The sequence below is a fragment of the Lepidochelys kempii genome, chromosome 9 (genome assembly GCF_965140285.1).
Source record: "Lepidochelys kempii isolate rLepKem1 chromosome 9, rLepKem1.hap1, whole genome shotgun sequence".
NCBI lineage: Eukaryota > Metazoa > Chordata > Testudines > Cheloniidae > Lepidochelys > Lepidochelys kempii.
Genome location: NC_136388.1, coordinates 47,850,051 through 47,863,066, shown reverse-complemented (window position 1 = coordinate 47,863,066; position 13,016 = coordinate 47,850,051). Strand labels below are relative to the sequence as shown.

Sequence of the window (13,016 nt, the reverse complement as noted above, 5' to 3'; positions counted from 1 at the left end):
GGTTAGTCTCTAAGGTGCCACAAGTACTCCTTTTCTTGTTCCATGATTGTTAATCCAGGCTGAGATTTAGATGGATCTTGTGTGGAAATTGTGGGCAGTGCAAGCTGGGTTTCGGGGTCTGTGAGCTAGTGTTTGTGAGTGTCCAGCAGTTTCAGTGAAGACTCAACTGGAATCATGATTCGTCTACAGCATGAGACACACCACCGCATGAAGCTGGATAGTCTTTTATGTCTTTTAAACCCACTTGCCATTAGCTGCATTCAACGTCTCCTTGCTGTAGTAGTATGGAGCAGTGTAAAGATGATCTGGTTTTGTTGTACCCTTCAGGATCTAAAAATCTCTCAGTTGACTCCTTTATGATTCTTCCCTTTATAAGACTAAATAAATCCTGAGTTTACAATTTCTCCTTGTATGCAAACCACATTATACCTCTAGCCAGCTTCCTTGGCCTTCTCTGGGTCTTGCCAATCTCACCATTTTTTAAATATATAATTACTTTCCCCTCAGATCAATACAGTGTTAAGGAAAAGTTAGTACATGTGACTCCATTTTGGTTTGGGGCCCACCATTGTTTAAATGCCAGCACATCATACATCAGGAGGAGTGATCCTTAGATACTGAATCCTTGTGAAAATCCTCCTCCTGGTCTCCAGCCTGCCTTGACTCCCAGTATCTGGTTTTTGTCAGTTTCTAACTCCCTGTCTCTTGGCCTTGATGTGAGGCCTCCCATTCTGATAATAAAAGTTACTGATGCATGGCTTTAGGACCGTGCTGTGTAATTAACATACTGGTATAGCACGAGGAATGCACCAAGCAGGGATAGGTGGTAGATAAGACAAGGGTTTGTTTATTGACTAAGGTTTCCGATGCACGAGGGCAACATGCTTTGCTAAAAAGTATATAACCTTTGTATAATTTGTATTCAGGGTCCCCCCCCGGCTAGCAGGGGGGCACCACGCTTGAGCGTAATAAACTTAGTGTCTTTTGGGAACTCTGCAGTTGTGGACTTTGTTTCTGTGCCTCAGCCTAGATTCAAACTGTGCGTGACCTGTCAGGAATAATTCGCAGCAGTTGTGTGCGTGTCCTACCAGGTGTAATTCGCAGCAGTTGTGTGCGTGTCCTACCAGGTGTAATTCACAGCAGTTGTGTGCGTGTCCTACCAGGTTTCAGAGTAACAGCCGTGTTAGTCTGTATTCGCAAAAAGAAAAGGAGTACTTGTGGCACCTTAGAGACTAACCAATTTATTTGAGCATGAGCTTTCGTGAGCTACAGCTCACTTCATCGGATGCATACCGTGGAAACTGCAGCAGACATTATATACACACAGAGATCATGAAACAATACCTCCTCCCACCCCACTGTCCTGCTGGTAATAGCTTATCTAAAGTGATCATCAAGTTGGGCCATTTCCAGCACAAATCCAGGTGTTCTCACCCTCCACCCCCCTACACACAAACTCACTCTCCTGCTGGTAATAGCCCATCCAAAGTGACAACTCTCTTCACAATGTGCATGATAATCAAGGTGGGCCATTTCCTGCACAAATCCAGGTTCTCTCACCCCCTCACTCCCCTCCAAAAACCACACACCTTTGTGTGAGGGGGTGAGAGAACCTGGATTTGTGCAGGAAATGGCCCACCTTGATTATCATGCACATTGTGAAGAGAGTTGTCACTTTGGATGGGCTATTACCAGCAGGAGAGTGAGTTTGTGTGTAGGGGGGCGGAGGGTGAGAACACCTGGATTTGTGCTGGAAATGGCCCAACTTGATGATCACTTTAGATAAGCTATTACCAGCAGGACAGTGGGGTGGGAGGAGGTATTGTTTCATGATCTCTGTGTGTATATAATGTCTGCTGCAGTTTCCACGGTATGCATCCGATGAAGTGAGCTGTAGCTCACGAAAGCTCATGCTCAAATAAATTGGTTAGTCTCTAAGGTGCCACAAGTACTCCTTTTCTTTTTGTCCTACCAGGTGTAATTCGTAACAACAGCAAAATGAATACATGGTGCAATGTATAATACAAAATGTTAGCGGTACATATAAGTGATTCCATGAACATAGCTAGCCAGAGCAGGAAGCCTGAGAGCTCTATCCGTAGGAAGGAGCACTGTGACCATGGGAACAATTGCCTAAGATATGAGTGAAAATAATTAAGAAAGAAATGAACTCCCTCCCTGAACTGCCAAAAGCCCCTCTTGCCTCAAAGGGCCTGGAGGAGCAAGTAATCTTGTGACAGTAGGATCCATGCAAATCCAGGCTACATTGTTGACCCTTGGCCTGAGTGATTAGGCACTATCTGGGGCTTTGCCAGGCTATTTCTGTTAGGAGGAGAAATTGATGATAATCAGGTATTTCTGTTGTGCAACACTGTTTTATTTACAAAACATTTAAACAAAGTGCTGTTTCCCTGGACACGGTAGGAACAAACAGAACGCAGTTTCATTGTTCAGAAAGGAAAGTTTCTCTTTTTCAGCCAGTCCTGTGCCCCAGGCAGGGCCAGTGCAAGGATATTTTGCACCCTAGGCGAAACTTCCACCTTGTGCCCTTCCCCCCCCCCACCTCCTTGACTCACACACAATTGACACAAAGTATTAGCAAAATGATGCAGCAGCAATTGCCAGAGTCTTAGATCTGAAACAACTCAACAAAAATAGTTAGCCTCAGGCGACAACTTCCGAAAACTAGTAAACTTACCCATTCTGACAGGCTGTTTATCATGCTAACGGCTGCATGCGACAAGAAAAATGGTGTCATTGCCACTGTCTACCGTAGTGAAGCAGTACACTTGTCCCATCTCCCCCATGCCCCCGACACTCTCCCCAGAACACAGCCCTCCCCAGAGCCCCCCAGCACACAACCCCCACGCCTCCCCCCAGAGCCTGGAGAGGCACACAGCATCCCCGCCACCTCCCCCCAAAACCTGGACCAGCGCATTCCACCTCGCTCCACAGCCCCCTCCCCGGCCGGCTTGGCCCACTGGTCCCCCACTTTCCCCCCCAAAGCCTAGCCCAGCACACAAAGAGCCCCCCCAGCCAGGCACACAACCCACCCTTCACAGCATCCAGCCAGACACGCAGCCTCCCTTCAGCTCCCCTCCTTCTCCCCCCTGACACACAGCACCCCCCCAACCTTCTCCCGCCCGGCACACAGCACATGGCTGAGTCCTGCTCTCGTCTCCAGAGCGTGGCACGCAGCCCCCTCTAGCCCAGCTCGCTTGCGCCTCAGCCTGGCCGGCCCACGGGACCCTGGCCACTGCTCCAGAGCTTGGCATACAGCTTCTCCCCCACCCCCAGGCTGGCCAGCCATGCCATGCCACCCCTCTCCCCAGAGCCTAGCACACAGGGTCCGCCCCCTGAGCTCCTGGCACCAGCAGGCCCCTGCCTCCCCCTGACAGGGCAGAGTCCCCCGGGCAGCACATGGAGCCCTCTCCCCAGCAGCCCGAGGCTTGCCTCGCCCCCACAGCCCAGGTGCCCAGAGCTCTCTTCCTGCCGCCCGCCTCATCTCCTTGGGTCCGGGGGAGCCAGGGCTGGCACCGCCCGGCTGTCTCCCACCTGTGAGCTTGTCGCTGCTCATCCCTCCAGAGCCCTTTTTGGCGCCCCCAAATCTTGGAGCCCTAGGCGGCTGCCTAATTCGCCTAGTGGTTACACTGGCCCTGACCCCAAGGCACTCTGTTTCTTGGCTTTCTCCTAGGGCCACATTCACCACTTCACCTCTGGCTTCCTCTTGGCTTTCTGCTTAGACACACTGCAACCAGTCAATGCCTCAGTCCCTGTGTTTCCGCTCAGTCCCTAGGGAATCCCCCTGAACTATGATGATGGGCGATTACTCGTTACCGAGTGTGATCATCTTCCATGGGAGTTATGGGTCCTCAGGTGGCTAATAAGGCCAATCCTTGGTAAGGCAACTCCCATCTTTTCATGTACTGTGTATAGATACCTGCTACTGTATTTTCCACTCCATGCATCTGATGAAGTGGGTTTTAGCACACAAAAGCTTATGCCTGAATAAATATGTTAGTCTCTAAAGTGCCACAAGGACTTCTCGTTGTTTTTACCTAGGTTTGTGATTGATTGCAGTCATTAACACCTTCCAACAAAACACTATATACTAAACTCCCTGCACTGGTGTTGCATTTCTATCAGTTGTCAAAGTCAGTGAATTCAGTTTTCAGCATTTTGCAAGGGGAATATAACTTGCATTGATAATTTTTAATTGAATAGATCTCAGTCCTTCCTTAAGTGTAGCCTTTCTTACAGTCCTATTAATCTCTTTCCACATGAACTCACCAATATTAACTTCTAAATTCCTTTTCCCAGTTTTCTTTTCCAAGTCGGGAGTCACTGCTATATCTTAAGAGGTAGCACCCAAAACTGAACACGGTATCCAAACGAGAGGGCTCCATTGTTCAAATACTGTCATTATATTATGTTCTGGATTATTTTTACATCCCCTTATTAATGCACCCACACATCCTATTTGCATTTTTTTATAACTTACCTTTTTTTTAAACAAATTCTCATTATAACAGTCAGATTCAAGAGCAAAGAAATAACAAGTGTAGAACAATAGATATAAAGGGCTTGGTTCTTCCTCTCGCTAATGCCATTGACTCTGTCTGAGTCACTCCTGATTTTCATTGGAGTGAGTGGAGCATTAGGGTCTACATTGAGAAACACGTTTTTCCATGGATACTGAAAAGCAGTTTAATAAATAATTGCAGTGTACAATGTGTTGTTTGGATAAACGGTTCCCACCCATCCACCCCCCCCCCCGGAAAGGTAACTTCCTGGCAGAGAGATGATTTAGACTGTGGAATGGTCTCCCCAAGGGAGTGTTGGAATCCCCACTGCTGTAGATCTTTCTGTGGGCCAGACAAAGCAAGAGAAAATGCACTGTAGGGAACAATTCTGCAGTGGCAGGGAGATGGGATTGGATCTCTTTGCATCTCTCGCTCCGATCCATGTGGGTACACCTTTCTTCCCATACCAAGCACTCTTGGGGTTCCATTAAGGTGCAAGAGTCCACTCTGATGCAGCTAGTGGATTAGGGCCACAGTCTTTACTTACAGTAGTGATTAGGGTGACCAGATGCCCCGATTTTATAAGAACAGTCCCGGTATTTGGGGCTTTTTCTTACATAGGCTCCTACTACCCCCCACCCCCTGTCCCGATTTTTCACACTTGCTATCTGGTCACCCTAGTAGTGATCCCCAACCTTTTCCACCCTGGGACCTCCTCTCATGTATAAGCATGCACTCCCTGACATCTGGTTGCAACCCCTCTCTGGGATGAGAACCCATGACTTGTATGATACTCAGGCAAACCAATCCCAGGGCTCAAGAACACTTTGAAATGAACTGCTATCTAAGAGACTGAATAAACATTAGAAAGGGACAACAGGACCATGAAGGAAAAACATCCCATCTGACTTTTTAGCCATTAACTAGAACAGAGCCATCCTACTCTCCCCCCACCCCCACCACCTTACTTCTATTGAATAGCTCTGACTCTCATGAGTAGCTTAACTGCTATTGCTAGAAAGTTAAATGTCTTTCTTCTGAACTGATCCAGTTCAGATGGAATGTTTTCTTGTACGGGAAAGTGGTTCAGATTTAACTCTGGATTTGGGTCACTTATCCACACTAACTGCCAATTTCTCTTTCTCTCAAAGGATCCTGCCTGGTCTAGTATGCTAGTATGTAGGGAGACGTCTAGTGGTGAGCCTTCGCTGTACATAACCAGTTCACTGTGTGTTTTCCCCCCTCTGTGCAGCTTCCAGGAGACGCTGTGGGTGAGGTGTTTCTTTTAATCTGTATGCTTCTTACCTGTTTTTCATAAGGGTGAGCATTGTGATGAGCGAGGAAGTGCATGAAGCGTTTGTGGGATCTCTTAGGAATGTCGTTTGAGCTGCACCCCACCAAAGGTACAGCAGTGAATGTGTTGATTTGTCTGTGTAAGTGTAAATGCCTCTGCAGTGCTGGGTGGGCCTTATCCTATAGACTACAGGACCTGCCTCCCACAGGACAGTGACTTGAAAAGAAGACCTTGATTGTTTCGGAAAGGACATGCTAGGGCAGGTTGGACCCCTGGCAAACATGGTATTAAATTTTTACTGCAGGTACGTCTTTCAACTTACAACCTCGCTAGAAGTCTCAGGACCAGTTCAACAGTGGGTCAAATTAGGCGCTTTCCTCTTTTCTAACTCAGAATGCTTTTAATAATCTTGGGATTGTATTGTGTGACATGTCTCACAAACAGTTCCCCTTTGCTCTGACTTTGAATGGGATACACTGGGCAAAAGTGCTGTCCTGGAAAGAATTACCGGCTGCCTGGCTCTTTAAGAAATCTCATGACCTAATCCGGGTTTAGCCCAGACTCTGTTCCAGGTGGCACACAAATTCTCTTGTTTTGTGAGATTTCTCTGATGGTGTGACACAGCAGAAAGAGACTAATGTCAGACAGGAAGTACTCCCTAGTCCAATACTGAGCTAGAAAGGAGGCTGACTGGATTTCTGTGCTCATCTTGAATGGACGCTATGTACAGCTCCCGAAGGAAAAGACTCTGAAAAAGAGTTCTATGCTCATCTGCAACAGATTCTGGCTCCTATATGTTTTGGGTTTTTTCAATACTGAATAACAAACATACTTGCTTTCTGGAGCTGTATCTGAAATCCCTTCGGGAACGGATATTTTCCAGGGCAAAGCAGCAGATCCTTCTCATGAGGACAGAGAGGGCACAATTCCCTCTGCATGTTGCCTCCCAGTTAAAGCAAGCTGGCATTTTAACTTAGGCCCAGATTTACATTTAGTAGGAACAAGCTTTTACAGAAGCTGAGGCCAGTGGTGCAGTGTTTGCATTGTTGTTTTAAAGTGTCCTCCAAGAGAGCTGTGTTCCAGCCCACCACCATTCCCCTGCTGTCAGATGGGCTGGCTCTACCCTATAGGCAGGCCACAGGGGCTGTTGAAGGGGGCAGAGAGAAGGAGGCAGCAAGGGCCCCGTTCTGACGTACAAATTGAGCTCATTCTGAAGCTTGAATGCAGCATTGGTCCGGTCTCTGTGTTAATCCATTTTGCTCTCTGGATGTGCTGGATACAATTGCTTTGTCCTGGATCTCAGGGTATTTCAGGCAGTAGTCAAAATTCTGCGTAGCATCTTTCACACGCTGCCTCTGCTTTGAGCCCTCTCCCACTTCCTATTAGCCTGTGCCTCACTTTCTCTCATCTCCTCTTTCCCTTCTTTTTGCCCCTCCCTACCGATCCTCAGCTCTGAGAGCTACCTCTAGTGGCCAAAAGAGAAAGTGCAGGTGCAATCCTTCCTCCCTGCTGCTCTGTAGGTGACAGAGTAACACCAGGGACTAATGTGTGACCATCAGCAGGTGTGTCCATCCTCAGACAGAACCAGCACAGCATGTTGTACAGCTTGAATTCTGCCAATGCCAGGAAAAGGACTTTCACACCTTCCATGTAGTCTCTTGTTGGGATTTTGTGTGTTTTATTTCTCCTCCTTTTCGCAGGAGGATGCATTTCCCCCAGTTTCCCTCCTACTGCAGTGCCAATGCTGTTCCCTTTAAGAGGGTGTGACTTCAGTGTCAGAAATTCTGGCATGAAAAAGAACAAACCCTGTATTAAAAATCTTTACTGTAAAGAGCATAAAGCTTATTAAGAGAACCTAGCGGCTGCTACTTTGCCAGGCAGTGCCACAGAACAGGATTAGAGGAATCGCCCTCTGAAGTTTGGTGAAGTAGAAAGGCTGAAAGCTGTTTACAGATAAATTTCAGGGTAAACTGCAATGTGTCTGTAGTCTCTGATATAAACTGTCATCCTCTTTCTTTCCCGCTCATGCTGTCCAGGGGCCCTAGACTTGCGGCCACTACTGCAGCAATCCTCAACCTTTTCCACCCAGTGACCTCCTCTTACGTCCTGGGACAGCCCCTCCTGTTTGGCAAATGTGGGAAGTGCAGGGGGACTGTGACCCTCTGACACCTGATTGTGACACTGAGGTTGAGAACCCCTGCGCTGCTGCACGTGGAGGGCACTGAGCGCAGAGGGTCTAGGTACATGTGCAATGAAGACGGGAGAACAGCAACTCAGCCGCTTTCCTCTGCCTTTAACCCAAGGGAAGCCCCTCCGTTCCACCTAACAGAACATAGGGAGCCCTTTGGAGCGGAGCTCTACTGTGCAGAAGAGGTACACCGCTGTTTGGGCTCCCCAAATTCCAGCCCTTCTGTGCAGTGGAGTTGTAACAGTTCTGCTGCATATGGGTCCCCTGCACTTCAGAAGTGTGGAACAGGATTTGCCTCTCTGGAATAGACTTCTCTCTTCACTGTCATTGGTCTGGATTGACTGTGATTCTGTGGCTTGCAAGGTAGCTCTGCAAAAGGCACAACTGGTGTTAGATAAATACAATACAGTCCAAACAATTTATGCCTAGCAGTGCTTGTTCAAAATTCTCAGTGTTTTCAGGGTGTGAAAATACACACATATTCTTTGTTTATATCTCCTGTAGCACTGTGGCTCACGATCAGCACTTCCCCTTCAAGTGATGATAAAATGGGCCTATGTAGTGCAAAGTGGGGGATAAAGCTTACTGAGTAAATACACTTGGTGCGTTATTGATAGTCTCACCACTGTAATGACGGTCAGTAAAAGCTGCCCAGTTAGACAAGCTGCTAAATGCATCTTCTTTTCTCTTGTAGAGCAGAAAAACTCAGACTGCTCCAGATTACTCTCCTGGTGGACGAAGTTCTCTCTCTGGTTCTGCAGCCTCATCAGAGAACTCCATTGTACCTACACAAACTACCAGAAGAGCAAGATCTCCTCAGAAGGGGTATGGGTCCTGCATGGGAATAGTAGCACCAGTAGCCCTTTCAAAGATGTGTGTATGAGTGGATATGACGCTCCCTCATTGAGAGTGTTGCAAGAACCCACTCAAGTAGGAGGCACTTTGAATCCCTTCCTCAGTGTACTGTCTCCTGCTTCCTGCCACTCCGCCCACACACTGCTTCAGAGCCCATGGGCCTGGTTCTCCTCTATGCAGAATTAACTCCGCTGAAGTCAGTGGATTTGCACCAAGGCAGGGCAAGGGGGAGAAGAATCAGGGATGTTCATTTTGTTGCAAGGTTACATGGAGCAGAGCTGCACAAAACCGGCCCATAGACCCTACAGAGGCTGAACTCTGAGCTTGTGATGCACAACCATCTTCCCCTGCATCCCTTTTTGTTCTCTTCTCTTGCCAGCCCTCCCATCAAATAAGTGATACAATACCTCTGCTCCCCTGCCCCATCATGGCATTGTCAAGTGCAGAGTCATGGCGACAAACCCATTATTTACTATTCTGATCATTCGCTTGTTGCTTGCATTAGTCGAGTGTCCTTTGCTTTCTCTGGCTAGGCCCCTACTATGGCCAGAAAACCGCATGACCCATTGTTCCACAACAGTGACTCCACAGACCTATCACTCAGGGGGTTTTGTTTTCAAATTAAATTCAGTAAAGTCTCCCAGGTCCCTGAGTCTTGACTCATATGTTCCGGAGAGCACTGATTGGTTTTCCACATCCCTGGTCTTCTACATCCCTATTAGAAACATGAAGATCCTGCTCCCAAGTGATCCCCACCCTCTAGTTCTCCAGCAGCAGCTCCTGCACCTCGCACTCCTAAGTCCTGGGATGCAGCTAGCTGACCCTCTTGCTGACAAGCACTGAATGGGATGTCCTTTGGAACCCAGCAGTATTGCTTTTCAGTCTGCTGTTGAATAACACTAAGTACCCACTTCCCGTATAGTACTCTCACCCCCTGCCAGCCTCACGTGATACAAGACTGGTACCAGGGTCAGTCTGGGTTGCAGTCAGCTTTGTAGGGTTCAAAGAGCTCATGTTTGGGGAGGGGCTGTCTTTGGCTTCTGGGACATATCGAGGTGCTGTCTGGAAAAGAACCGACCCTGTTTCTATGTTGGCTTTTGGAAACATAGTGAAAAACCACAATAACTCTTTGGGGAAAATATTGTAATGTTTCATTCCCACCAGTCCTCTAATTTGAACAAAGGCAGCCTTTGAATTTCATTAACTAAAAGGGTTTGTTTTTATTTTCTGGGCACATTTTAATTAATTTATTTAATGTGCTTATTTTATTCCATTCTATTAAAATCAGCCAGGCCCTGGGCTGAGTCTGCACTGTACTGTCAGTGGCGTGGCTAGGATTATATGAAGTGGTTTGTACAGAGAGCCAGGTGAAAGAGAAAAAGCCAAATAGGGTTGCAGAAAGTGCATTTCATGGGTCCTCTGTCTGCCAGGGGAGAGGGCTGGACTGGCAAGCCGTCACTGTCTGTCTCTCATGCTGTGTGATAGGTAGATCAAACCATGACACGTTTCTCCCCGTTCCCACAGCCTGATGGCTTCACTTCCTGTCCTACAAGAAGAGACGTTGTTCCGAAAGGGATTCTGGAGCTATCGAATCCCAGCCCTGCTCTATGTGCCGCAGTCCTGCACCATCCTGGCATTCGCCGAGGAGCGGGAGGATGAGGTGGATGAACACGCCAAGCTGATAGCAATGCGCAGAGGCACATACGATGGGACTACCCACCATGTTCAGGTAATGCACATTTCATTAAAGCTGCTTTGGCTTTGGTTCACTTACTCGGGGGGCAGTACACTGGGTGCGGGGCCAGGACAGGGAACCAGAGAAATGAGGGTGTAATAGGCTTGCTGGTGCACCTTGGGATATCCACTGTGGTTCAGGGAGCCAGCTAGAGAGAGACAGGAACAGAGGGGCTGCTGGAGTGGATCCAGAGACGCAAGACAGAGAGAGGCGGGCTGGGGGGTAAGCCTGGTGGGAGGTGGTGAAAACAGGAGGTAAATAACTTTTCATTCTGGTAAAACAAATATCTAGCTTACAAATAGTCAAAAATCGCTACACCGCACAAAAGTGTGTATGGGATGTGCATATGGGAACTGGTTCATGTGTGTAGCCCATCAAAGTGAATTGGCTAACTTAATAATTCACCTGTTAATGACAGCTAGGCTGGTGGCAAGCTGGGGGCAGTTGATGCTCGATCCATTTGTAATAACTTCTAACAGCTGCAAATATATTAAAATACAGTATCTGTGGGATTATATCCCTCTCCTCTGGTCCTTCAGATGTGGCTTGTTGTCTTAGATCAGTGGTCTTCAACCTTTCTTCATTTGCGGACCCTTAAAAAATTTCAAATGGAGGTGCAGCCCTTTTGGAAATCTTACCCATAGGCTGCAGACCCACAGGGGTTCACAGACCAGAGGTTGAAATCCACTGTCTTAGATTGTAAGCTCTTCAGGACCAAGACCCTGTCTCTGCCTATCACTAGTGGGGTCTCAGAGCACTACAGTGATATATATATTCAGTAATAATGACACATGTAACCCCACAATAATTCAGTTAGATAGAGTTCAGCTGGTCAGAAAGAGATTTGGTGATTTCTGTCTGCATGCTGAGGTTTATTAAAATAAAAATATACAAACCCCACAAAGGAAAATATTGGTTAAATATGCCAGGTAAAGACAAAGGCTAAAAATGATCAATCAATGGCTGTACTTGGGAATCATCTTCTAGTTGCAGTGCAACTAGTACAAAGACTAGATGACCCTTGCGGTCCCTTCTAGCCCTGTGATTCTATGGCCATGCTGTGTGCTATTAAATATAAACAAAAGACCGAGGGAATTGGGACTTGTGGGATCTGTACCCCAGCTCTGCTTCTGACTTGCTGTGTCTCTTCAGGCAAGTCGCTAAGTCAAAGTTTTCAAACATGGATGACAAAAGCTAGGTACCTGACTCCATATTCAGGCATCTCAATGACTTCAGTGCGATCTCTAGGTGCTTGGCACCTGTGAAAACCAGTCTCGTTATTTAGCTTTCTGAATAACACAGCAGGTCAGTGGCAGCGCTGGGGCATAAACCATTGACTTCCAGTTTCTTGCTCTAACCACTAGATTTTCTTCTTCCACCTCTTGTTTCCTGCCTGTATCTTTTATACAAGGATCCTTCCTCTGTAACACTGATTTATTTTTTCCCCTTGTCCCCCTTTGCACTCCCACATGGCAGTGGAATAAAATGGAGACCATTGTCAATGCGCAGCTGGAGGGCCACCGTTCCATGAACCCATGTCCTGTGTACGATGAAGTCACTGGGAACCTCATTCTGTTCTTTATAGCTGTCCCAGGAAAGGTCTCTGAAAACTACCAGATCAAGACAAAGACCAACTTGGTCCATCTGTGCCAGGTCACCAGCACTGATAATGGATGCTCCTGGAGCCCCGCGAAGGATCTCACTGAGACTGTCATTGGCACAGCACACAAGGACTGGGCCACCTTTGCAGTGGGACCAGGCCACGGTTTACAGTTGCTCAATGAGGCTCGGAGTCTCGTGATTCCTGCCTACGCCTATCGGATACTTGACCCTGGGAAAAAACCCACCCCACATGCCTTCTGCTTTGTTAGTTCTGACCACGGGAAGACCTGGGCAATGGGGAACTTTGTGGCAAAGGAGAGTGCTCTGGAGTGCCAGGTAGCTGAAGTGCACAGCCAAGGAGAGAGGGTGCTGTACTGCAATGCTAGAAGCAGCCAGGGAGCCAGAGTCCAGGCTGTGAGCTACAACCATGGGATGGGTTTTGATGGTGGTCAGCAGATTGAGAAGCTGGTAGAACCTCCCCATGGCTGCCATGGGAGTGTTACTGGCTTCCCAAGTCCTGCTAACATGAAGTCAGAGTGTCAGGACAGCTGGGTGCTCTACTCTCACCCCACAGACCCAGCTGGGCGGAGAAATTTAGGAGTGTACCTCAACAAGTGTCCCTTAGATCCCGCATGCTGGACAAGACCCACTCTCATCTTCAAGGGCTTGTGTGCTTATTCAGATCTGCAGCACATGGGGCAAGGCCCTGATGGCTTCCCACTGTTTTGCTGCCTGTTTGAGTTTGGCACCAGCTCGCAATACAAAGAGATTGTCTTCCTTATGTTCACTTTGAAACAAGCCTTTCCATCCGAGTGCTGA

At 47.8% G+C, this 13,016-nt stretch overlaps 1 protein-coding gene across 1 annotated transcript; it reads left to right on the top strand.

The window, feature by feature from the left end:
- The first annotated feature begins 8,709 nt into the window (after positions 1–8,709).
- On the top strand, positions 8,710–13,016 carry NEU2 (neuraminidase 2). Its single transcript, XM_073358903.2, has 3 exons — positions 8,710–8,830; positions 10,385–10,589; positions 12,072–13,016. The coding sequence occupies exons 2-3, from the start codon at positions 10,389–10,391 to the stop codon at positions 13,014–13,016; spliced, it is 1,146 nt and encodes a 381-aa protein (XP_073215004.1). The 5' UTR covers positions 8,710–8,830; positions 10,385–10,388.

What these genes read in the sequence shown, in the direction of transcription:
- NEU2 (XM_073358903.2), top strand. Translation starts at nt 10,389, where the DNA reads ATGGCTTCACTTCCTGTCCTACAAGAAGAGACGTTGTTCCGAAAGGGA. An exon ending in GGACTACCCACCATGTTCAG is followed by an intron (nt 10,590 to 12,071) that starts GTAATGCACATT and finishes CCCACATGGCAG; the next exon opens with TGGAATAAAATGGAGACCAT.